Source organism: Myotis daubentonii, chromosome 16 (assembly GCF_963259705.1).
Source record: "Myotis daubentonii chromosome 16, mMyoDau2.1, whole genome shotgun sequence".
Classification (NCBI taxonomy): Eukaryota; Metazoa; Chordata; class Mammalia; order Chiroptera; family Vespertilionidae; genus Myotis; species Myotis daubentonii.
In genome coordinates this window covers 55,173,821-55,197,241 of record NC_081855.1, presented here as the reverse complement: position 1 = coordinate 55,197,241, position 23,421 = coordinate 55,173,821, and the positions used below count along the sequence as shown (strand labels likewise).

The following is a 23,421-nucleotide window of genomic DNA, read 5'->3' as shown; positions in this document are numbered from 1 at the left end:
GCGCCCGGCGGCTGCTTGGGGCTGGCTCGTGCGACCTGGTTCCGGCCTGGTGAGCTGGTCCCGGCCACATCTGAGTGGGTTCAAACCCCAGGCCCGGCCCCGGCTGGCTCCTCAGAGAGTCTACCCGGAGGCGGCTCCGTCAAGCCGGGCTGGGCGGGATGGGGTCCCTGCCTTCGTCATTCTCTGGGGACTCCCATCGGGACTTCCCTTGGACAAACACGGAGCAACAAAAAGGCAGGACGCCGATTTCCACTGAGGCCGCGAGCGTGACAGCCCAGTTTCCGCTCCGTCCCCCTTCCTTCGACACCCTCCCCTCCAGGCCCATCGTCTGCCAGTTAAGTCAGCTAATTTCCCACTCAACCCAATCTCCCTCATGGGTGGAGGAAGAGCCTGGTAATTTTTCCTCGTGCCATGTCCTGTTAATGATGCTTGAAATTATGCAAATGAAATTGATGAGCACAGCCAATTCCGGGCAGGCGGGAAAGGGAAAGCTTCCTTTAAAATGCCCGCTGTGGCCCGGCCCGCGTGGCTCCGTGGTTGAGCGTCAACCCATGAACCAGGAGGTCACAGTTCCATTCCCGGTCAGGGCACAGGCCCGGGTTGCGGGCTCGATCCCCAGTAGGGGGCGTGCAGGAGGCAGCCCATCAATGATTCTCGTCATTGATGTTTCCAATTCATGAGGATAACTTGGGGTGCTGCCCAGGAGGGCTCTGGCTTCTCCCTCCTCCCCAGCGAGAGCGGGCGGCTCATGGGAGGGGCTGTCTGACATCACCTCTCTCGCCCCGGAAACCAGGTGCGGACTCTGCGTACTGCCCCCACCATCACTGCGATGAGCCGGTTAATTAAAACACCAGAGCGCGGGGAGCGGAGAACGCGGCTCGTCCCGCTGCTCGGCCGCGGCCAGACATCTGCCGTGAACATCTGTGCATGAGCTGCAGCGCATGTCCCCGCAGCGTCTGTCCCCGCGTCCCCGCACAGGCCATCTCCCAGCCCAGGGAGAGGCCTCTGTCGCAGGAGCCGAGCCGCAACGCTCAGAATTCAGATGACCTCACATCCCGCTGACCTATTTTCAAATTAACTCGGCGCCGCTCGCATGGAATGGCTCCCCGAGGCCGGGAGGCAAGGCTGCGGGGAAGCCCCCCTCCTCCTGCAGAACCCGCGGCAACGCCACGCATGTAGCCCACGCTATCTCCGTCCCAAACCTCTTTCCGCTCAAACGGTCACCATCTTGCTATGGGCTGCATTGTGCCCCCCCAAATCCATATGTTGGAGTCCTAACCCCCAGCACCCAGAAGGTGACCTTATGTGGAGGCAGGTCTTTACAGAGGTCACCAAGTTGACATGCGGTCACCAGGGTGGGCCCTCATCCGCCGTGACCGGCATCCTTATAAGGCACAGAAATCTGTCCGGCCGGCGCGGCTCAGTTGGTTGAGCGTCAACCCAGGCACCAGGAGGTCACCAGTTCGATTCCCGGGCAGGGCACATGCCTGGGTTGCGGCTCGATCCCCAGTGTGGGGCGTGCAGGAGACAGCTGATAAATGTTTCTCTCTCATCAACGTTTCTACCTCTCTCTCCCTTTCCCTTCCTCTCTGAAGTCAATTTTTTAAAAAAACGTATTTGTTTTTAAAAAAGAGGAAATTTGGATAGAGACACCGGCACAGGGAGAAGGCCATGTGAGGATGAAGGCAGAGTTCTCGGCGATGCTTCTACAAACCAGTGAACACCAAGGGCCCCGAAGCAGGGGAGAGGCCTGAGGCAGACCCCAGACCCCGCACAGCCCGGGAAGGACCCGCCCTGCCGACACCGGGGCGCTACACCCTCGTCGGGACTTCCCCTCCAGACGGAGACAATAAATGCTGCTGTTGGGTCCTCCAGCAACTCAGCAAACCTCCGCGTCTGTCCCGGAGTCCCCACGGGAGGAAAGGGCTGGCCCTGTACCTGAGGGTGGTCCTGGCCAAAATGAGCCTGAGGGGCTCACAGCCCCGGCCCACACCTGTCACAGGAAAAACGTACGACCAAGAGAGGGCGTGGCACAAAGCACAGGCTCCCACCTGATGCCCCCACCCCCACGATCCGGGCCACCTCCCAGGGTGCCTCCTCGGCCTGCCCCCTCCGCCTGGCTCCACCCCTGCGACCACAGGGATGGGGATCGGGAATGCTTTCGGGTGCAAACATGGGCGCGGAGGAATCTGCACTCTTTCTACACATCTTCTAGGACCTGAGCCCCCACGCCCACCCTGGGGACAGAGGACAGCTCTTTGCATAAGCCATGGGACTAGTTCACGCCTGTCAGTGTCCCAACCCCACAGCTATCCCCCCACTGACCGGGTATGGGGGGGGGTGCTTAGAGGAGCCACAGCCTGGACTTCCCCCATCTCAACCCTCACCGCTCACGAGGTCACCGGGTGCTTTGTAACTTGGTCCCCCCCAGACCCATGAAGTCAGGGGCACCAGGAGTGGGCCCCACCGCCGTGTTTTTCCGCAAGGCTCTGCTGCAGCTGGGCTGACTCCCCACGGAAACTGGCTCCGCCCCCAGCCCGGCTGTGACTCCTGCAGACATGACTGTCTAACGGCCTCTGGGGCCGTGGTTTTCTTTCTTTTTATTATTTGAGTTGTTTAAAAATGATATCTGATAACATATTCCAAAAACACCGTCCTGAGGCCGATTCCCGAGGGCGCTGAGCTGTTCACGCAACCCTGCCCTGTGTGAGCAAGGCGTGCGTTCGCACCTACACCCGCGAGGACCGGGCAGAGCCGCCCGGGTCAGCCCTGCGCCTGCCCGTCTCACAGACTGCGCGTCGGAGGCGGGAGCACCTCTCCCTGCAGCCCCTGCTTCTGGGAATTTCCGACCCACAAAAGGCCGGCAGGAAGCGATGCGACGGTGGGAAGATACGGATCTTCTGTGGGGTGTGCATGTGGGGGTGCCTGTGGGGGTGCGCACAGGCGCAGTGTGGTGCCTGTCATGCACAGGGGGTTGCATGTGTGTGGAGGTGTGCAGATGCATGTAGAAGTGTGCATGGGTGTGCCTGTGTGCACAAGCACAGGGTATGCACAGCATATACATACACACGTGAGCACATACATGGGTGTGTGTGGGTGTGCACAGTGGTATGCATGTGCACATGTGTGCGCACGTGGGTGCACGTGTGTAGAGGAAGAAATGGCGGCAGGGGCGTATTTCAGATCGTGGGACTTTTCAGCAGGGCCTCGCTGTCAGGGGCTCCCCATCTTCACGCTCTGGCCCTGTGATGGGCGGTGGCAGCCTGGCCCATGGCTGCCCACAGCTGCTGGCTGTGCCATCCATGGCTTCCTGGGCTGCCCACACACCGGTCCCTCTTCTCCCTCCTCCCCTCACGGTCGCCCATCTGACTCCCTGCAGGAGCGTCGAGGGCAGGGAAATGCCTCCTCTCAGGCCATTTCGCAGGGAGCTGGGCAGGCGTTAGCTGCCCTGCAGCGCTCGGCTCCAGAGGGAGGGGGTGGGCACAGCACTGAGCAGCACAGCATGCTGATGGGCGGCGAGTGGGCACGCCCGGCTCTGAAGTGGCCTACACGGTGTGAACAGCTTGGTATGGCAACAAAACGCCACCGGGGCAGGAGCCAGAGGGAGCGACGGGCTGGCTCCCTCTCCCAGCACCGGCCCTGGGGACAGCTCCCTGCCCAGTTCCTTCCAGCTCAGGTGTGTTCGGCCAGACGGGGCGGAGGTGCTATTTCAGGCGGCACCCTGTGCCCCAGAACCTGGGATGGTGCACCCCAGCGCTGGTCAGTCCCCTTCACCACCCTCACTTACATGTGCCTCCTGGCGCACACAGCCCCACTCTCTAACCACCAGTCTCCCGCCTCCCACTGCATCAGAGCAACCTGGAAAGGCAAGACCAGGGAAGGAGTGGGCGTCGCCAGCCCAGCTCACACCCTCCAGGGCTTACTGGCCTCCAGCCCCCAGACAGGCCCAGGAAGGAGCCCGGTTCCGGAAGAGAAACTGCATCTCCCCAAGACCAGCGGGCAGAGGGGACCCCACTTCCACGACACGGCTCCATCCCACCGGCCAGTATTAGTCCGCCCCTGAGCACAAACACCGGGCACCGGCCGGCCCAGAGATGGAGAACTCAACCGGAGAACTCAGCAGCGTGAGCAGCACAGCAAGAGCAGCGCAGTGTGAGCAGCACAGTGAGAGCAGCACCGTGTGAGCAGCAGCGTGAGCAGCACAGCGTGAGCAGCACAGTGAGAGCAGCACAGTGAGAGCAGCACAGTGTGAGCAGCAGCGTGAGCAGCACAGCGTGAGCAGCACAGTGAGAGCAGCACAGTGTGAGCAGCACAGTGTGAGCAGCAGCGTGAGCAGCACAGCGTGAGCAGCGCAGTGTGAGCAGCACAGTGAGAGCAGCACAGTGTGAGCAGCACAGTGAGAGCAGCACAGTGAGAGCAGCACAGTGTGAGCAGCACAGTGAGAGCAGCACAGTGTGAGCAGCACAGTGAGAGCAGCACAGTGTGAGCAGCAGTGTGAGCAGCACAGCGAGAGCAGCACAGTGTGAGCAGCACAGTGTGAGCAGCACAGCGTGAGCAGCACAGTGAGAGCAGCACAGTGAGAGCAGCACAGCGTGAGCAGCACAGTGAGAGCAGCACAGTGAGAGCAGCGCAGTGTGAGCAGCACAGTGAGAGCAGCACAGTGAGAGCAGCACAGTGTGAGCAGCACAGTGAGAGCAGCACAGTGTGAGCAGCACAGTGAGAGCAGCACAGTGAGAGCAGCACAGTGTGAGCAGCACAGTGAGAGCAGCACAGTGTGAGCAGCAGTGTGAGCAGCGCAGGGTGAGCAGCACCGTGTGAGCAGCGAAGCATGAGCAGTGCAGCGTGAGCAGCGCAGCGTGAGCAGTGCAGCGTGAGCAGCGCAGTGAGAGCAGCACAGCGTGAGCAGCAGTGAGAGCAGCGCAGTGAGAGCAGCACAGCGTGAGCAGCGCAGTGTGAGCAGCACAGCGTGAGCAGCAGTGAGAGCAGCACAGCGTGAGCAGCGCAGTGTGAGCAGCACAGCGTGAGCAGCAGTGAGAGCAGCACAGCGTGAGCAGCAGTGAGAGCAGCACAGTGTGAGCAGCACAGTGTGAGCAGCACAGCATGAGCAGCGTGAGCAGTGCAGTGAGAGCAGCACAGCGTGAGCAGCAGTGAGAGCAGCGCAGTGAGAGCAGCACAGCGTGAGCAGCGCAGTGAGAGCAGCACAGCGTGAGCAGCGCAGTGTGAGCAGCACAGCGTGAGCAGCAGTGAGAGCAGCACAGCGTGAGCAGCGCAGTGTGAGCAGCACAGCGTGAGCAGCGCAGTGTGAGCAGCACAGCGTGAGCAGCAGTGAGAGCAGCACAGCGTGAGCAGCACAGTGAGAGCAGCACAGCGTGAGCAGCACAGTGAGAGCAGCACAGCGTGAGCAGCACAGCGTGAGCAGCACAGTGTGAGCAGCAGTGAGAGCAGCACAGTGTGAGCAGCACAGTGTGAGCAGCACAGCGTGAGCAGCACAGCGTGAGCAGCACAGCGTGAGCAGTGCAGTGAGAGCAGCACAGTGTGAGCAGCGCAGCGTGAGCAGCGCAGCGAGAGCAGCGCAGCGTGAGCAGCGCAGCGTGAGCAGCGCAGCGTGAGCAGCGCAGCGAGAGCAGCGCAGCGTGAGCAGCGCAGCGTGAGCAGCGCAGCGTGAGCAGCGCAGCGTGAGCAGCGCAGCGAGAGCAGCGCAGCGTGAGCAGCGCAGCGAGAGCAGCGCAGCGAGAGCAGCACAGTGTGAGCAGCACAGTGAGAGCAGCACAGTGAGAGCAGCGCAGCGTGAGCAGCGCAGTGTGAGCAGCACAGTGTGAGCAGCGCAGTGAGAGCAGTGCAGTGTGAATACGCTTCCCTGGCGCATCCCAAACGTGGCCAGGGGCCCCGTCGGGAGGAGGAGGTGGGTGAGACTGAGCACGTGGAGGAGGGCTCTGGGGGACGGGCTCCCCTTCCAGGCACTCACCTCTGCAGCTCCTTCAGGGACACTGTGACCCTCAGGCCGTGGCCCAGGACGTAGAGAGCGGCCAGGATGTCCGCCCACTGCACCATCTCCCCCAGAGGCCCGCCCTTCAGCACCCTCGGGCTGAACACGTCCCCAGACTCCTCCGTCAGGAAGCCGATGTGGACGAGGATCTGGGGGGACACAGAGGGTCAGCATGGAGGAGAGACAGCCCTGCCACCCAGGGAGACCCAGCCAGCAGCAGACACCGTCTCCAAGCTGGGCCTGGGCACGTGGGGGAGCCAACGGGCAGAGTGACCGTGCTGGGCACTGGGGCTACAGTGAACAAGACAGTCACATCCTGCCCTCACGGCGCTTACGTTCCAGATGGAAGAGGAGACAACAGTGAACACAGACAAGAGAGAATTTCATGAAATGATAGGGACTCTGAAAGAAACAGACAGGATGATGGGAGTCAGGTAAGTATTTATTGGATGGATGATGGATGGATGGATGGATGGATGGATGGATGGATGATGGATGGTGGATGGATGGATGGATGGATGATGGATGGATGGATAATGGATGGTGGATGGATGGATGGACAATGGATGGTGGATGGATGGATGGATGGATGATGGATGGTGGATGGATGGATGGATAATGGATGGGTGATGGATAGATGGATGATGGATGGTGGATGGATGCATGCATGGATGATGGATGCATGGATGGATGGATGATAGATGGTGGATGGTGGATGGATAGATGGATGGGTGATGGATGGATGGATGGATGCATGGATGATGGGTGATGGATTCATGGATGATGGATAGATGGGTGATGGATGGATGGGTGATGGATGGATGGATGAACCAATGAACCCTCCCAAAACAGGCTACATCCTTCCCAACCTTCCAGACAAAGGCCACGACATTTCTGCCCAAAAGAACCAGATGTCTACAGAATGTAGGGCCTTCAAGGGGTAGGATCTTGACTTTCCCAAACCTGAAAAGGCCTCAGGCCACAATGTGCCTCTAACCTGCCTTTGCCTCCCCCTCCCCTTTCCGGCTCAAATTCAAATAAATTCTATAAAACTCTTTCGAGGGCACACCCAGTGTCCCCTTGGAGCCCTGGGGCCCTGTGCTCACTTCCTAAGCGCTCTGGGCTCAGCCCCCTGGACACGGACAGGGGGTCAGGTACCTGCTTCTGGTCCCTCTGGGCACCCCCCAACTTCCGCGCCAGGCGCTGGGCGGCCAGTGCCCACTGGGCCGTGAGCCGCCGGGTCCGTTTCTTCATGAAGATCAGAGACTCCTTCCCGCTGCCCATCAGGCCCAGGAGGTGGGACAGGTCGCTCCGGAAAACTGCCTGGAGGGGAGGCCAGTCCTCAGCTCTCACTCTCAGGCCCGCAGCCGCGCCATCACCAACCCCTGCTGCCCCGGGGACAGGGCTGGCACCTCCCGCAGGCTGGGCCTGCTCTGGCTTCTCCCGCCCTTTCGCCCTTCCGCCCTTTCTTAGCGGCCCACTAGCCTCACAGTGGGGGCCCCTGCTCCCCCTCCCCAGCCACGCAGGCCTGTCCGGAGCCTCAGGAGCTGCTTGGCTGTCACAGTCCCCAGGGACCCAGGCGCTGCCAGGAGGCAGGAAGGGCAGTGGTCAGGGCAGGGCCCGAAGGCCAGGGAGGCCGGGCTGCCTTCCCAGGGAACCAGATAACCGTGCCTTGAACTAGCTCAACTCTCTGGACCTCCGATCCATCATCTGCTAAACTCATCACATCAGGGCCCCGGAAGGTTCAAGTACAGAGTACCTGGCACACAGGAGGCCCTCAAGGAGGGCAGCTACTGTTACTGTTATTCTAGTCCATTAAGGGGGAGCCTCCAGGGCCCCAGGTTTGCGGCATCCCCAGAAGGTGGGCGGGCACTGTCAGGCTGGCTTCCCGTCCGGCAGGGCGAGCTGGGACCTGCCCACCCACCGGGCAGGGCACCAGGGGCCAAGGGTGTCCGGCCTAGAGAGGCCAGATGACCCCGCCACCAGGCCCTCACGAGCCCACCCACTCGCGGGCCTACCTGGGCCTTGGGGAGGGGCTTGGGGGCCGCCTGCGTGGCCGTCTGGTTCCTCCAGGGCAGCGGGGGGGCAGAACCACTCGACCTCGCTGAGGTAGATGAGGAAGGAGCACTCGGTGCCGTCCACCCCGAAGAAGGCGTAGCAGGGGTCAGACGTCCAGCGGGCGCGCATCCACTGCGAAGAGGCCAGCCTGGGTCCGGGAGCCGGGGGCCGCCCGCCCGCGCCCTCGCGCGCCCCCCTGCACACACGGCCCTGGGGATCCCGAGGGTCCCCCGGGCGGGGACGGGCCTCTGGGGCCCACCCTACAGATGCAGCGACGGGCAGAGCAGGGAAGAGAGGCTGAACCAGGCCCCCAGGGGCCTGGCCTGGCCCGGGAACCTCAGGGAGGGCCAGGCCAGACGGCCACCCTCCAGGTCCAGAGGGAGACCCCGGGGAAACAAAGCCAGGCCGGACACGGCGGGAGGGGCGGCAGCTGGGCCTCGCTGCGTCCACTGGGCCAAGGTCGGGAGCAGCCAAGGGCCGGGGCTGGGCAGGACACCCACAGTGCTCCCCGGGGAAGGGTCCGCGGTGCCGCCCCCACCCTCTCAGGGAGCCCAGAACCCGTGAGGAGCTGCTTTTACGGCCACACGCTGCCCCATGGACAGACTTCCTGCAGCCGTCGGTCCCGGGAGGTGGCCCCCGTGAGGGAGTCTCGGTGCAGCTGGTTAAACCCCGAGGGGTGAGGAGAGACCACGTCCACTCCTCGCGTGAATTTGCTGGGAATCGGGCTGCTGGAGGAGCACCCGTATATTTAACAGCTCGTTTGCTATAAAAAGGGCTAGAACGTGGCTCAGCCTGGGACTGGGGGGTGGGCCAGGCCGATGGCCCTCACAGAGACGCAGTTACCCCGAGGTTGGCCCTGCCCGCCAGCGCCAGGGTCAGGGCGGGGGCCTGGGCAGGGAGGCCCTAGCTAGCGGACAGCCCTGCCAGCGGATCCCAGAGCTCGTCTGGGGGCGGCCCCCTCGGAGGAGCCCCCTTCCTGGCCACCCCCACCCCCGGCCTCAGCCCCAGGCCTCACCTCCACCTTCCCCGAGCAGTCAGGAAACTTGGGGTCACTGGGCGCCTCACACTGGTCCCGCCGGCCTTCAGACACTGGGGAGGGAAGGCATCTTGCTGAGGACCCGGGCCTGGGCCTGAGCCGAGGGGAGAGGCGTGAGGAGCGGAGGGTCTGGGCGGGGAGGGGGGGCAGGAGCTGGCACAGCCTTCAGTCTGCGTTTTCTCACCTGAAGGCCACCCGCCAGGAGGCCCCCAGGCCTGGGCTGCCCCCTCCTTAGGGGGTTCAGACCCAGTGAGGAGCTGGCTATGCATCAGCCGCCTGGATGGGCAGACCTCATGCATCCAAATGTACCCCCACTTTTCTCAGGGGCAGAGGTGGGGCCTACAGCCCCCAATTGCTGCTCCCACATCGAGGGGAATGGAGGGGCCACCTGAGTCTCCAGGGACCTGTCCTCAGCACCCTCATGGCAGGTCAGGGGTGGGGACCCCATGTTGCCCTGCGGAGAACCTAGGGTGCCCTGCGGGAGAAGGCAGGGACCCCGAGGCCATCCCGGCCAGGTACACTGGCCCCGGGGAAGGGGTGCCCGGGCCCATCCTTGCTGTGCAGGACCAGGCTGTACGGCCCTGAGGGGAGGGGAGGGGAGGGATGGGGAGGAGAGGGGAGGGGGAGGAGAGGGGAGGGGGAGGAGAGGGGAGGGGGAGGAGAGGGGAGGGGGAGGTGAGGGGAAGGGGGAGGGGAGGAGAGGGGAGGGGGAAGGGAGGAGAGGGGAGGGGAGGGCGGGGCTCACCCTTGCTGTGCAGGACCAGGCTGTACGGCCCTGAGGGGAGGGGGAGGTGAGGAGAGTGAGAGGGGAGGAGAAGGCAGGGGATAGGGAGGGGTGGGGGGAGAGGGAGGGGAGGGAGGAGGGGGAGGGGGGGAGGGGGAGGGGAGGGGAGGGGGAGAGGGAGGGGAGGGAGGGGGAGGGGAGGGGGAGGGGGAGGGGAGGGGGCGGGGAGGGGGGAGGGGGGGAGGGGGAGGGGAGGGGCGGGGAGGGGGGAGGGGAGGGGGAGGGGAGGGGGAGAGGGAGGGGAGGGGGAGGGGGAGGGGAGGGGGAGTGGGGAGGGCGGGCTCACCCTTGCTGTGCAGGGCCAGGCTGTGTTGCAGGATCTGGTCCACTTTCACGGCGATGTGGGAGACGTTCTGCGCGATGGCCTGGATCCGCTCCATGAGGCCGGCCCCCGGGGGCAGCCTGCGGGGAGAAGCCAGGGCTGAGCGGGGAGCCTGCCGGGGTCCTGCCGGGACTCCCGGCTCCCGGCTCCCGGCTCCTGGCTCAGTCAGCGAGCACGGGGCACGGCTGCAGGCTGCCAGGCCGCCACCCCGCCATGCACGGAAAGGCAGTGACGGCAAAGCCGGGCCAGGACACGAAGGGGCCTCTGAGCACGCAGCGCGCAGACACCGTCACACGCCGAGCCCACCTGGCCAGGGTGTCTGCACGGGTGTCAGAGGGCAGTGCCCGAGGCCCAAGCAGCCTGAGAAATTCCTTCAAAAACCAGGAGGGTCAACCTATGAACCAGGAGGTCAAGGCCCGATTCCCGGTCAGGGCACAGGCCTGGGCTGCGGGCTCGATCCCCAGTGTGGGGCGTGCAGGAGGCAGTCGGTCCATGACCCTCTCTCATCATGAGGTCTCTCTCTCCCTCTCCCTCCTTTTCTCTCTCCCTCTCCCTTCCTCTCTCTCCCTCTCCTTCTCCCTTCCTCTCCCTCTCCCTCCCCCACCCCTCCCCCCCCATCCCTCTCTCTCCCTCTCCCTTCCTCTCTCTCCTTCCCCCTCTCTCTCCCTCTCTCTGAAATCAATGAAAACATATTTTAAAACAAACTAGGACAGCAGCAGTCCAGGGGCCTCCTGGGGGCACCCCCCCCCAGCACCCGCTGCCCTGAGTCTTCCCGCAGCTCCTCCCGGAAGGAAGGATGGTCTCCCACGATAAATCCCCCAAAGCAGCCGCGGCCTTGCCTGCTGTTAACCCTCCCGGAGGTCATTGTCAGGTTCCAGGAACGAACACTTCCCAGGGTCTGAGATGTATTTCCTGCCACAAACATCACGGCCCTCCACCCACCACCAAGACTTGTGTGGCCTGATCTGGGAGAGAATTTACTCCCTCGTGCTGATGACGACTGTGCTGTGAGGAGGGCGGACTGTGCTGTGAGGAGGGCGCTGGCCAGGGCGCAGTGTGTATCTCAGGGCCAGCGCTCCCGGGGGACAGCCCTCGCTCTGCCGGCCCGCCGGCCGCCTCGGTGCGGGGAGACCCCAGCCTCTCCCGGGGCGGCCTGCCACTCTGAGCCCATTAACTCCGCTCCCTTGGATTCTCGCCTTGTCCTCTGGCTCTGCAGGCCCCGCAGTTAAGCTCCTGTTTATCCTTTTACAGGAACTGGGTCTTTATTGCCCCACATAATGGAATTACCTGCGTCCATGAAGGAGGATTTGTCCGCCTGGGTAAACCCCCTCCCCTCCTCCTCTGGGCTGGAGACCTGCCTGGGTTGCAGGCTCGATCCTCAGTGCGGGGCATGCAGGAGGCAGCCAATCAATCATTCCCTCTCATCATTGATGTTTCTCTCTCTCTCCCTCTTCCTTCCTCTCTGAAATCAATAAAAATATAAAAACAAAAACAAAAATAAAAGAAATAAAGTGGTTTCTAATCCGTCACAAAAAGTGAGTTCAGGTTCCCCCTCCCACTCCCTCAGGATCTGCTCTCTGACCTGTGCCCCCCTCGTTGGAGAGAAATAACAGCTGGGGGGTGGGTGCCCTTGACTGCCAAGCCCTCGGTCAGTGACTCGCACGTTATCCGGGATGTACTGGAAAGAATGAGGGTCTCAGAGTCAGAGGTCCTGGATTCAAATCCTGGCTCCACCGGACAGCTGTGTGACCTTGGGCAAGTTACCTAACCTCTCTGAACTCAGGGGCCGGCTCCTATAAAACCTGAACAACCTCAACGACCTCGCAGGGCGGTGGTAAGGCTTAGCCCTCGGGCGGAATGTAAGATGCTCCGCATGCAGCAGGCACTCAATAGATGCTGCCTCGCCCGGCCTACAGCCCCCACCCCACCCCCGAGAGGCAGTGGCATAAATCCAGCCGCAGAGCCGAGCACTTTACTTTTTGGGGGGATTCAGCAGTTTTCCTTCGACAAGCGCCTCTGCATAAAGCACACCAGTGGCTCGGCTTTAAATAGTGCAGATGGCAGCTGTCTGCTTTAACAAGTTCAGCCCGTTCGACACAGAGCTCTCGGCGTGACTATTATTACACTGGCCTGAGCACGCAGGCAGCTTTCTATTTCCAAATACAGTAAGATTAGGCTCCGTCTCAGAGAAGCTTTAAAAAAAAAAAAAAAGAATAAAAGTCGATGCCGTGAGACCTGGGCCCTTCCGCTGCTGGAGCCCCGTCCTTCCTCTGGGAACGCAGACCTGGGTAGGGCCCTCGCTCCCCTAAAGGTGCCCCCCGTGGCCCAAATCAGACTGAGAGACGGCGGCCCACACACAGCCCGGGCTGGGTGCGAGGGGGAGCGCCACGGCTGGCACCTGCTGAGGAGGCCACCCCGCCCTGCCCCACCCCTCGCTGTGCCCGAACCCTTCCCATTGCCCTCCGTGGGGCACGGGAGAGAGCCCGCCCAAACCCCAGGAGCTCTGAGCTGGACGGGACCTCAGTACCTGCAGGCCCCGCCGCCCCTTCTTTGAGGAGGGAACTGGCCCGAGAAGGCGGAAGCCAGCCCCACTGGGCCTGCCTTGCTCCGTCCACTGCAGCTGCACCACACGCAGTTCTGTGTTCTCGGCGCACGAGGCCTGGCCTGCCCACCTACCAAGCACCAGAAATCCCCCCGCCAGGATCCCTTCTTACTTGGAAAGTAAAGAAAGCCAGCAGGCCAGGCTCTGGCCAGCCCGCGAGGCAATCAGCAAGCCAGCCGGCCTTCCCCTGGCCCCTGAGGAGCTGGCGCCCAGGACGCCCGGGGAAGGAGGGTTCATCTCCAGCTCCTCCCATGATGTGTGAGGGTTACATTCAATTAACTGGGGATCGATTTTTGCACAGCTGGCCACCGTGCTTGCTGGGAGTTATTTTATTATGAAACTGAGCGCTTTCCTTTAAAAACACGGAGACTCCCGCACCAGGTGCCCACAGACACAGGAACCCCCTCCCTATGTTTTCACTGCTCCCTTCTCGGCCCACCTTCACCCCCATCCAGAGCCCCCAGTGCTGTGGGGGCTCCGAACAGATGACCACGGGCCTGCCAGCCCTTCCTCCAGCGAGAACCCAGATGACTCCTCTGTCCGCACCAGGAAATATACATACACACATGCCTACATGTGCCAGGTAGATAGATAGATCATAGACAGATAATAGATAGATAATAGATAGGTGATAGATAATAAATGATAGATAGGTGATAGATGATAAATGATAGATGATAGACAGGTAATAGATAGTTGATAGATAGATGATAGATGATAAATGATAGATAGATGATAGATGATAAATGATAAATAGATGATAGACAGGTAATAGATAGTTGATAGATAGATGATAGATAATAAATGATAGATGATAGATAATAGATAGTTGATAGATAAATGATAGATAGATGATAGATGATAGGTAATAGATAGTTGATAAATGATAGATGATAAATGATAGGTAGATAATAGGTGATAGATTATAGACAATAAATAACAGATAGATAGATGAGAGATGATAGATAATAGATAGATGATAGATATCTTCCCACTTTTGATGGGAACAGAGCTGGAGTTGGGCTGGGGGTGTTTAGAAGCATTTTCTAGTTTTTAAATAAAGCTTCTTTTCAGAACAAAATTTTTTTGGGGGGAAACGCCTGATCTCATTCTCCTCAGACAGGAATTCTGACATGTCCACTTTCTGCTGTCTTTTCTGCGTGTTTATTTTTATTCAGTTTTACACACTACGTAACCCAACCCTATAATTGCTAGGTACGTAACTGCTTTCTTCACATTTTCCCTCCCATTAAAATCCCCGCATCTCTGCCCTGGCCGGTGGCTCAGCTGGTTGGAGCATCGTCCCCGTACACCAACAGGTTGAGGGTTCGGTTCCCAGTCAGGGCACATACGTAGGTTGCAGGTTTGATCCCCGGACGGGCACTTACAGAGGCAACCGATCGATGTTTCTCTCTCACATCAATGTTTCTCTCTCTCTCCCTTACCCTCTCTCTACCGTAAAATCAACAAAAACATGTCCTCTGGTGAGGATTAAAAAAGGAAAAAGTCCCTGCATTTCCCCATCAACACGCTTGTCTGCGGATGGCTGCCCACTGAGCTGAGCGGAGGTGCCGTCCGTCCGTGTCTCACCGCCCCCTCACCACGGGCACTGAAATCGCGGCTCGCACTTCCTGACTCTATTGAAAACGCCACAGTGAGCACCAGGGAAAGAACTGGCCCTGAGGGGAAGAGTCTTCCTAAGACGGAGTCCCGGGTGAACTGCCAGGTCAGGGGGTGACCGTGTTTCCGAGTCTGGCCCACAGCAGCGGGCGCCCGGGTGGAGGCGCCCAGGATCCCAGAGGCAGCCCAGCAACAACATGGGGAGGAGGGAGCAAGCCCGGGACACTCCCGCTGTCTCTCCGGAGCCAGAAGCAACCGTCCCTGAAATCATGGCTCTGCAGGTGGGCGCCATGGGCTCTGTTGGTCATAATGGACGGTCGCTATTTCCCCGGACTGGAGCTGGGAGGTGGTGTGTGCTCCCCGCCCCCCAGGAGAGGGAGGGCAGGGCAGGGAGGGAGGGGCAGGCCAGCCAGGAAGAAACCCAGAGACACACTGAATGTGCCTCTACACAAACTTCTAAGATTCTGGCGGGCCTGTCAGCGTGGCTCAGTGGTTGAGCATCGACCTATGAACCAGGAGGTCACGGTTCGATTCCCGGTCAGGGCACAGGCCCGGGTTGCGGGCTCCATCCCTGTAGGGGGGCGAGCAGGAGGCAGATGTTTCTGTCTCCCTCTCCCTTCCCGCCTCTCTCTTCGGAAAGGCCTGGGGCTTTGGCTTTTACATCACACGCGCTGGCCGTTGGCCGAGACAGAGCTTTGCTGCAAATTGCCTCCAAGTGCGGATTTCAAACAGTGTCAGCAGATCACCCTGGCTGAGGGACAGCCTTTCCCAAAGGGCGTCCAGGGCAGGTGAGAACGCACAGCGAACCACCTCCCAAGGGGCCCCAGGGTCCGAAAGGTCGGGCGCAGCTCATCTCCCGGGGTGGTGGGGCCCAGTACCTCCCCGACAGCCCCGCCGGGGGGAGGGAGGGCAGGACTCCCAGTCGTGATGTTTCTCTCTCTCCCTCTCTCTCTCTCTCTCCCTCTCTCTCTCTCTCTCTCTCTCTCTCTCCCCCTTCCCCTCTGAAATCAATAAAACACTTAAAAAAAGGAAAAAACGGACAGAGCTCCAAACTGCCACGCTGGGGGGAAAGCGCAGGTGGGACGCCGCCTGTGGCCTGCGACCCTGCGAAGGCGAGGTGTTGGAAACGCAGGTGTGACGCACTGAGAAGGCCCTGGAAGCCTTGCTCCAAGGCCAGGAAAGGGCCCTGCAGCTTCCACCCGGGATGTTTTATTAAAAAGGAGGAAAGACGGGCCACCGACCTGACAGTGTTAACGCTGTCGAACCCGGGGACGCAGAAGGCGCTCGGGGTTGCATGACCGTGAGGCTCTCGGTATTCTTACAGTTTCCCCCGCTGAGCTCTAGGAGTGCGCTTCGAGGCTGCCCACCTGGGCCCACCCCTCCCCCGCTCCGTGCCCCCTCACCTGTCCAGGGCCGAGTGCCCGTGCCCGGGAGCGCGGTGCAGCTCGCTGCTGTTCTCCAGCCTGGCCAGCGCGTCCATGCGCTTCACCATCAGCTCCAGCAGGTCGCTCATCTTGCGGAGGGCACCGCGGGACTCCAGCCCGCCCGTCACTGCGGGCAGAGGGTGGTCAGTCAGAGGAGGCCGCCTGGTCTCTGGGCTGGGGTGGCTCAGACCCCAGCCCCACTCCTGTCTCCCCAGGAAGAGGAGGGGTCAGGGAAGGGAGCCTGCCGCGCCCGTCACCTGCAGGGCTGGCGCCCTCCCTGCTGTGTGGCACTGGGAAAATCTCTACCTCTCTGGGCCTGTTTGGCCTCAGCAGAATCGAGCTGTAGACGTAACCTCAGGCCCAGTAGTGGGACAGGTACCTCCAAGGCCCCCGGCGGCCAGCTCCGGACAGAACTTCTGGATCCGGCCTCCATGCGCCCCGCACCTGAACCTCCTGGCCGGACTCGGAGCCCACGTTCCCGGGCCTGGTCCTGACCTGCCATCGAATCTCCAGGACGTGGAGCCCAGGACCTGCACTTCCCTTGCTGCCCACGTGCCTCAGATGCACAGGAGAGGTTGCGAACCCGGGTTCGAGGGCTCCAGGGCCCTGGTCTCCTGCCGGCCTCGGCCGACCGCATCCCTCCCCGACCCCTGCTCCCTGACCCCCTGTAGAAACCATCGAGAACGAGTCCTGACTCTCAGGCTGGTCTCCAGGTTCCCAAAGACCAAGTCCAAGGCCGAGGGGCAGGGAGACCGTGCGAAGAATAAAGTGAATGAAAACGAGGTGCTTCAGCCAAGATCGCATCGACCAGCCCAGCCGGACATTCTCCGCACTTTCCTTTCTGATCACCCCGTCGCCAGCGCCACACGGCCCGGGAGCACAGTCCTCGCCTCCTTTCCAGTGAAATCTCCCGGAGGTTTGAAACCGCCCCTCCACGCGGCCCACAGGCGCCCATTCCAGGCACGGCTCCCAGCTCGGCTCCCTGCGGCCCCACGGACCCAGCTCTGAATCTCTCAAGAAAAATGAGCTGTCAGGAACTCCCCAAAGCTTCTGGGGTTTCCGGGGAGGGGTGGGGGCACCTCAGGCTGGGGTCCTCAGAAGGAGACCCCAAAACAAAGGTCATTTATTTGGGGGTGAAGGAAACCCGGTTGGGGAGTGGGGAGGTGACACAGGGCAGGGGAGACAGCCCAGAGAGGGTGTGTCACCAAGCCGGGTGAACCAGCAGGTGTAGACCCCGGCTCAGAGTGCCCCCCTGGCAGGCGAGGGAGCTGGGCCACGTGCACCCCATCTCCACCGGTCACTGCTCCAGGGCTGCTCCAGGACAGCCATGTTCTGGTCCTTCCCAGCAGGAAAGGCCCCAAGAGCCGCAGGGCCGCCCACGGGAGGGCAGAGGGGCGTGAGCACCAACAGCCTCTGCTTCTCTGGAAGAGCGTGGCCCAGCAGGCCCGGAGGAGCTGGGAGGCCTTGGGGTCGGGACTGCCCCTCCGAGGAGGGATTCAGCCAGTTCTTAAACATGCCAACAGCGCAAAGACTGGGGGGCTGTGGGTGAGAGAGGAGACAGGCCCCCTCTCCTGCCGCTGGGTCCGCCAGGCCACTTCCATCAACAACGGGACCAAGACCCAAGACCCCTCCCCAGCTGCTGGGGCCCAGGGGCCGCCCGCCGCCCGCTGATGGTGCAGGACCCCAGGAACTCCAGAGACCTCAGAAGGCAGCCAGGGGGAGCCAGCTTCATGCAGCCGGGCCCGGCGCCCTCCCCGCCCACGTGGTCGCTCCCTGGACGCCAGCACCAGGGGACCAGCAGAGCGAGCCCTGCCACGCGGGCCTGGAGTCGCCTCGCTGCGCTTGGCGTCAGTTAAATTGAAACGTTTAACGTGAGGCCCCAGGACACAGCGCAGAGCCCACACATGGTCCCCCCACATTTCCATGTAAATGAGCAGCTGGGATGCGAGGTACACACGGCCCCTCGCACTTACACACGGAGTTCACGGCCCACACGGCCCTCTCCTCTCCAGACACGAGCTCTGTTCCTGTCTCTCCCGTCCTCCCTCGCCCTCCCTTCCCGTCCCCCACCCTTCCCCAGTGCCCCCTGGAAACTGAAGGAGCCCCCCCACCCCCATCAGCAGGTAAGACAAGGGCCTCAGACACAGAAGCGAATTCCTTAGGAGGGGAGAAGCGGGGAGGCAGGAGGCAGGGAGGAGGGCTGGCCAGGCAGGGAGCACACGCCCTGGGCCCCAGCCAGGCCCGGCTGCGGAGGGAATTAGGTTAGACTCCTCCTCCCTGTGCTCCCGCAGCCTCCTCCCTGCGTCCGGACAGGCGTGCGGAACATGGGATGAGGCGTCTGTCACATTCTGCCCCGGACAAAAGAACGTGTCAACAGCACGAGGGACTCTGTGTATTAGAGTCGGGGTCCTGGGGGGGGTGGATGAGCGGGAGGAGGCATGAGGGCCCTTCTGGGGGGACCCGGTGACCTCCAGTGTCCCCCCACGCGCCCCCCCAGGGCACCCTCACAACTGGCCCAGCGCCCTTCCGCCCGGATCCTGGCATCTCCTACATAGAAACCCCGCACCCCCTGGGTCCCTCGTCTGCACTGTCCCACCTCGCACTCAGCACCACCCAGTGTTCACGGAGCTGCTGCTGGTGCAGCGGCCGCGCTGGGCCGTGTCCTCTGACGGTCCCGGTCCTGGGAAGCGGACGTGTCACCCGCCTACCGCCTATCAGGGGAGGGAAGGCGGCCGGGGGCTCGGAGGCGGGATGAACTCACTGCCCGCGGCTTGGATGGCCGACACCCTGACCTTCCTGCCGGGCCTGGGGCCTCTGCAGGTTTAAAGAGGTGGATGTGAAGGCGAGGGGGTGAGTGTAACGGGGCACAGACGGCACAGTGAGTGCCCCCCAGAGCACCCCCTCGATGACAGGACAGGGAGCCAGTCAGCTGAGCCGGGGGGTGGGGGGTCTTGAGAGGATGCACTTCAAAGAGAGACGTCCGAGAGGGGCAGGGAAAGCCCACTTGCCTCAGTTTCCCCCCCGGCTCTGCTCCCCTTTCCCATGACTGAGCGGAGGCCGCCGTGGCGCACTGAGCCAGCGGCACTGCCTGCACCTCCCCCACCCCCCCCACCCCCGGGCGGGAGGAAGGAGCAGCCCCCACATGGGAGGAGGCCGCCGGGCCACCACCCAGCGCACCATGGGCGAGCTCTCCCACCCACCCGAACACGGCCATGGCTCTCCTCCTCCAGCGGCAGACAGCTGGCCGACGGGGGAGCCGGTACAAGCGGGGCCGCCCGTCCCCCAGGCCCATGCTCTGAACCTCCGTCCACTGCCTTGCAAGCAGCACGCAGGCAAAGCCGTGAGACCCTGACTGTGCCCGGGAGCTCAGAGATCGGCCTGCCCTCTGCCCCTGCTGTGGCCACAGCCTGGGCCACAGGCACAGAGAGCCTGGATCTCCGACGCAGGGGTCACATTCAGACCCCCCCACCCCCCACTAACGAAGCGACACCGGTAGCTTCTCCGGCCACGTGGCTCAGAGCCCCTCCCCTGCTGAGAGCCCAGGCGAGAGGAACGGGGTGACCACAGCCAGGACCAGGTCCAGGCGGCAGAGGGTCCCACAGCCCAAGCCGAGGCCCCTCTGCCCCCACGTCCACGCGCGAGGCAGGATGCCTGGAACAGGGCTCCGGGCCGCCCTCCGCGCTGCTGGCTCGCAGGCCTCCGTCCTCACCCACAGACACGCACTCCGACCCCACACCCTCCCCCCAGCGATACCTTCTGTGCGGATGGTGAACGGGGAGTCCCCCGGGCGCCGCGCGGAGAGCTGGCCGCCCAGCGACGTCATCAGGAAGCAGAGCGAGAAGAAGCCGATGCCCAGGACGAAGAGCCTGCGGGGGGCAACGGGGTCACGGGGGGCAACGGGGTCACGGGGGCAACGGGGTCACGGGGGGCAACGGGGTCACGGGGGGCAACGGGGTCACGGCGGCCAACACGCCCGCCCTCCCTGAGGCCCGCCACTGGCTGCGTGACAGTGAAAGGGGGTGGTGGCCGGGAGAGGGGACGGTCAGGGGCCGAGCTCGGCCAGGCCTCCCATCGGCACAGGAGGAGCGCTGAGCGGCCACACGGCCGTGCGGGGCGAGATGCCCACCGAGGCCTGAGCTCTGGCCCCTCAGCAAAGGCCCTCTGAGCGTGGCCCCCAGACCACGGCCGCGGCCTGGAGATGTGGGAGGCACAGTTCCTGAGCCCACCCTGGGGTTACTGAGTCAGACATTCCGGGGGGGGGGGCGGGGAGCACTGAGCTTTCTGAGCTCTCGGCAACGCTGAGACCCGCTGACGTTTGAGAACCGTTCGTGTAGACGGTTCAGCAGGGCCGAGGCCGAAACCCACCCGCTCGGCCCTGTGCACAGGCCCGGCCGCAGCCGTCTGTCCTGGGTGTGCGACCACCTCCTTATCCCGTTCAAGGGTTTGGGTGTGCTCCCCCCGCCCCCCCCCCCCGTCACTACCGAACGGTAAGATCTAGAAGGGCAGGGCCGTGTGGCTGCCTTCTGTGCCCAGACTCTCCCTAACCCGCATCTTCACCAGGCAGGCACGCGGTCGGTGGTCAGCCTGTGCCGTGGCCTGGTCAGTGAACTGGGCCACGTTGACCGGGCTGCTCTGGGGCTTTCAATCGATCCAAGAACTGGATGAACCAACAGAGCTGAAAGGGGATCCCTCCCCGCCCCTCAGGTCAGGCTGAGGAACCCCATCTCACATGGAGCCATGCTCACCATGCGGAGCTCCCCAATCACCCCAGAGGCCTCCAGCCCTCTCACTGCCCCCCCATCCTCAAGCCCCACTTTGTCTGTCTCTCCGTGCAGGACTGGCGTCATGCATTTGAATCTTCATTGTCGGAAGCTGGCAGAGCAGTATTTAATTAAAACCTGGCCCATTAAAGAAAACACATCGTTGCCGAAGAAAATAAAAGCACCACAAGATCCCCACCCGTGTTGAAAGGAAGGCACCAAATCGGAGAAGGGGCGGGACCCGAAAGCCGAGAGGGGCCGGGGGCTTCCTCCCGGAGACAACGGCACAGGACGCGGCTCCCCCACTGTCCACCCCCCGGCCCCGGGGGGGCCAGGCCCTGGGATCCCACAGACGAGAGCCGAGAGCCGGCTGGTCTCAGGCCAGCAGCCAGAGGGACCGTGTGAGAGGACGTGGTCACACACCCAGGAAGGTCCTCCCAGCCTGAGGACTAGATTGGAGTTCCTCGGCCCTCCCCCCCTCCCTCCCCCTCCCTCCCCCAGCCATGGGGCTGCCCTGAGAGCTGGGGGCCTGAGCTGCCAGGGCCCCAAGACCGGCATGAGCAGGTGTCTAGCCTGGAGCCCAGAACCTGAAGTGCCCACACACCCCACCTGCCTCTCTCCCCGCTGGACCGTCCTGAGGCCAGTGCCGCCTGCCCGTGAGGACTGCAGGAGGGACATGGCTGGAGGCTGCCCCCATCTTTAGGGACACAGAGACCCACTGAGACCCTGAGGTGAAGGCACACATCTTGGGGGGAGGGAAGCCTGTGCACCCCCAGAGTTTGAAAGAACCAGGGCAGGACCCCAGGGATGCAACGGGGAGATGGGGTTCCTCAGCCTGGCCTGGGGGTGGGGAGGGATCCCCTTTCAGCTCTGCCAGCTCAAGCTCGGGTCAGCGGCTGGGCTCCTGCAGCCTGGACGGCAGGGCGGGGGGTGGGGGGGCAGGTTGAGACAGGGTGAGGACCCTCCCAACAGCCCGGGTCAGCTGGAGGTCAGAGGGTGTCCTGAGGAGCAAGACCCCTTCCCCAGGCACCCGCTTCCCTTGGAAACCTATGTCGGGGCACCTGAATCTCTCCCCTTTGCCCGCTCAGGCCCTGCCTCTGAGTCCCCCAGCCTCATGGTCCTCCCGCACCCCGGGACAGTGGGGTACCGCATGGCTCCTGCCTTCCCGGGGGCTGTCTCTGGGATGGAGGGAAACCTGCAGGAGAGGCGGGAGCCCCAAGAAGCAAGGTCTCCTCCTCACAGGAGGCCTCAGGGGAGGGGCTCAAACTCGGCCCCTCCCAGAGCCCAAGCCTCAGGCTCCTGTACCCTCTCCAGTGGCCGAGGCCAGAGTGCGTGCCCCCCTGACCGCCTCTCCTCTGCCGGCATTGGGGGTTGAATCCCCATTAGAGAGGGTCCTTGCCCCAACCTCGGGGCCCCTGTTGGAGACTGCCCGCACCCCACTTGGAGAAGGGGCGTGCTCGCTGAAGGGGGAGGGGAGGGGGGCCCAGGAGGAGGGGGAGCGCGGACCCAGGGCTGCAGGGCCAGGGAGGTGCAGGGCCAAGAACTTTGACGCCAGGGTGGGGTCTGCCAGGAGGGGTGGGACCCAGAGGGGAGGGAGGGGCGCCCAGCTGGGCGCTCACAGAGGCCAGGACCACAACCCGGTGCTCCCGGCCCCATCCCCGCCCTCGCATCTGGAGTCCTCTCCAAACCAGACCCACTCGGGACACATCTCAGAATTGCACACCCCTCCCCGCCGGAGCCGGAACCCCAGCGCCACCGGCCGCCTCCAGGGGGGACGCACAGACCGCCCCTCTGCCACCGGCACGCACCCCTGCGGGGACTGACCCTGTGCCCCAGGCCCGGGCACTGCTACCCCGCACGACCCTACCCCGCGCACCGCCACCCCGCGCACCCCTACCCCGCGCACCGCCACCCCGCGCACCCCTACCCCGCGCACCCCTACCCCGCGCACCGCCACCCCGCGCACCGCCACCCTGCGCACCCCTACCCCGCGCACCCCTACCCCGCGCACCGCTACCCCGCGCACCCCTACCCCGCGCACCGCCACCCCGCGCACCCCTACCCTCGGGGAAAAGCCCCCCCCCCTCCCGCCACCGAGAACTTTACCGAAACGGTCTCAGGGTGACCAGGCATCGCCTGACCATTATCTTCCCCTCGGCGTTGACTGCGATCATCGTTCAAACCGTCCGGCGGGGAGCGAGGAGCCCAGGCGAGGCCGCGCGCCCCGTCCCGGGCCTGTCCCGCCGCGTCCGGGCCGCGAACCCGCTGCGGCCGAAGCCGAGTCCGAGCGAGGCGGGGCCGGGGGCGCTGGGGCCGGGGGCGCGGGGCTGCGCTGCGGCGCGGCGGGGAAGGGGAAGGGGAGCGCGGCTGCCGGGGCGGCGAGGGCGCCCGGCCGGGCGTCTCTGCGTCTCCGCTCTCCCCGCTTCACATCTTGGGAGCCGGGAGGCGGCGCGCCCCCAGACCGCCGGCCGCGCGTGTGCCCGCTCGGGCTCGCTCGCTGGGCGGGACGGCGCCGCGCGCAGACGGGCTCCCCGCCGCGGGCGCCCTCATCCCGGGCCCGCGCCCTCGGTGCCGGCTACAGGCGGCCCCCGGCCCGCGCCCCGGCGCCCCGCGCCGCCGGCCCGCGCCGCTGCCCGACCCGGCGCCCCTCAGCGCCCATGGCTCTCGGCGCCGGCGCCCTGCCCGCCCGCCGCCCGTGCGCCCGGGAGTCTGCGTCCCGCCCGCGCCGCGCTACGCGGGGAGGCGCCGCATTGTTTCCTCGGCGGCGGCTCCGCACCGCGGCCCGGCTTCCCCGGCGCGTCGGCGCCACCTCGTGGCGGAGGCCCCGCA

At 63.7% G+C, this 23,421-nt stretch overlaps 1 protein-coding gene across 1 annotated transcript in view; it reads right to left on the bottom strand.

Annotated features, from left to right (window-relative positions):
* Window positions 1–23,421, bottom strand: part of MGAT5B (alpha-1,6-mannosylglycoprotein 6-beta-N-acetylglucosaminyltransferase B) — a 35,356-nt gene extending 11,935 nt beyond the window's left edge. Inside the window, 9 exon segments of the mRNA XM_059671356.1 lie at window positions 5,966–6,135; window positions 7,145–7,309; window positions 8,005–8,070; window positions 8,072–8,176; window positions 9,060–9,133; window positions 10,151–10,266; window positions 15,812–15,959; window positions 19,586–19,698; window positions 22,699–23,421. Of these exon segments, the coding sequence (XP_059527339.1) occupies window positions 5,966–6,135; window positions 7,145–7,309; window positions 8,005–8,070; window positions 8,072–8,176; window positions 9,060–9,133; window positions 10,151–10,266; window positions 15,812–15,959; window positions 19,586–19,698; window positions 22,699–22,766 (1,025 nt within the window). The 5' untranslated portion in view covers window positions 22,767–23,421.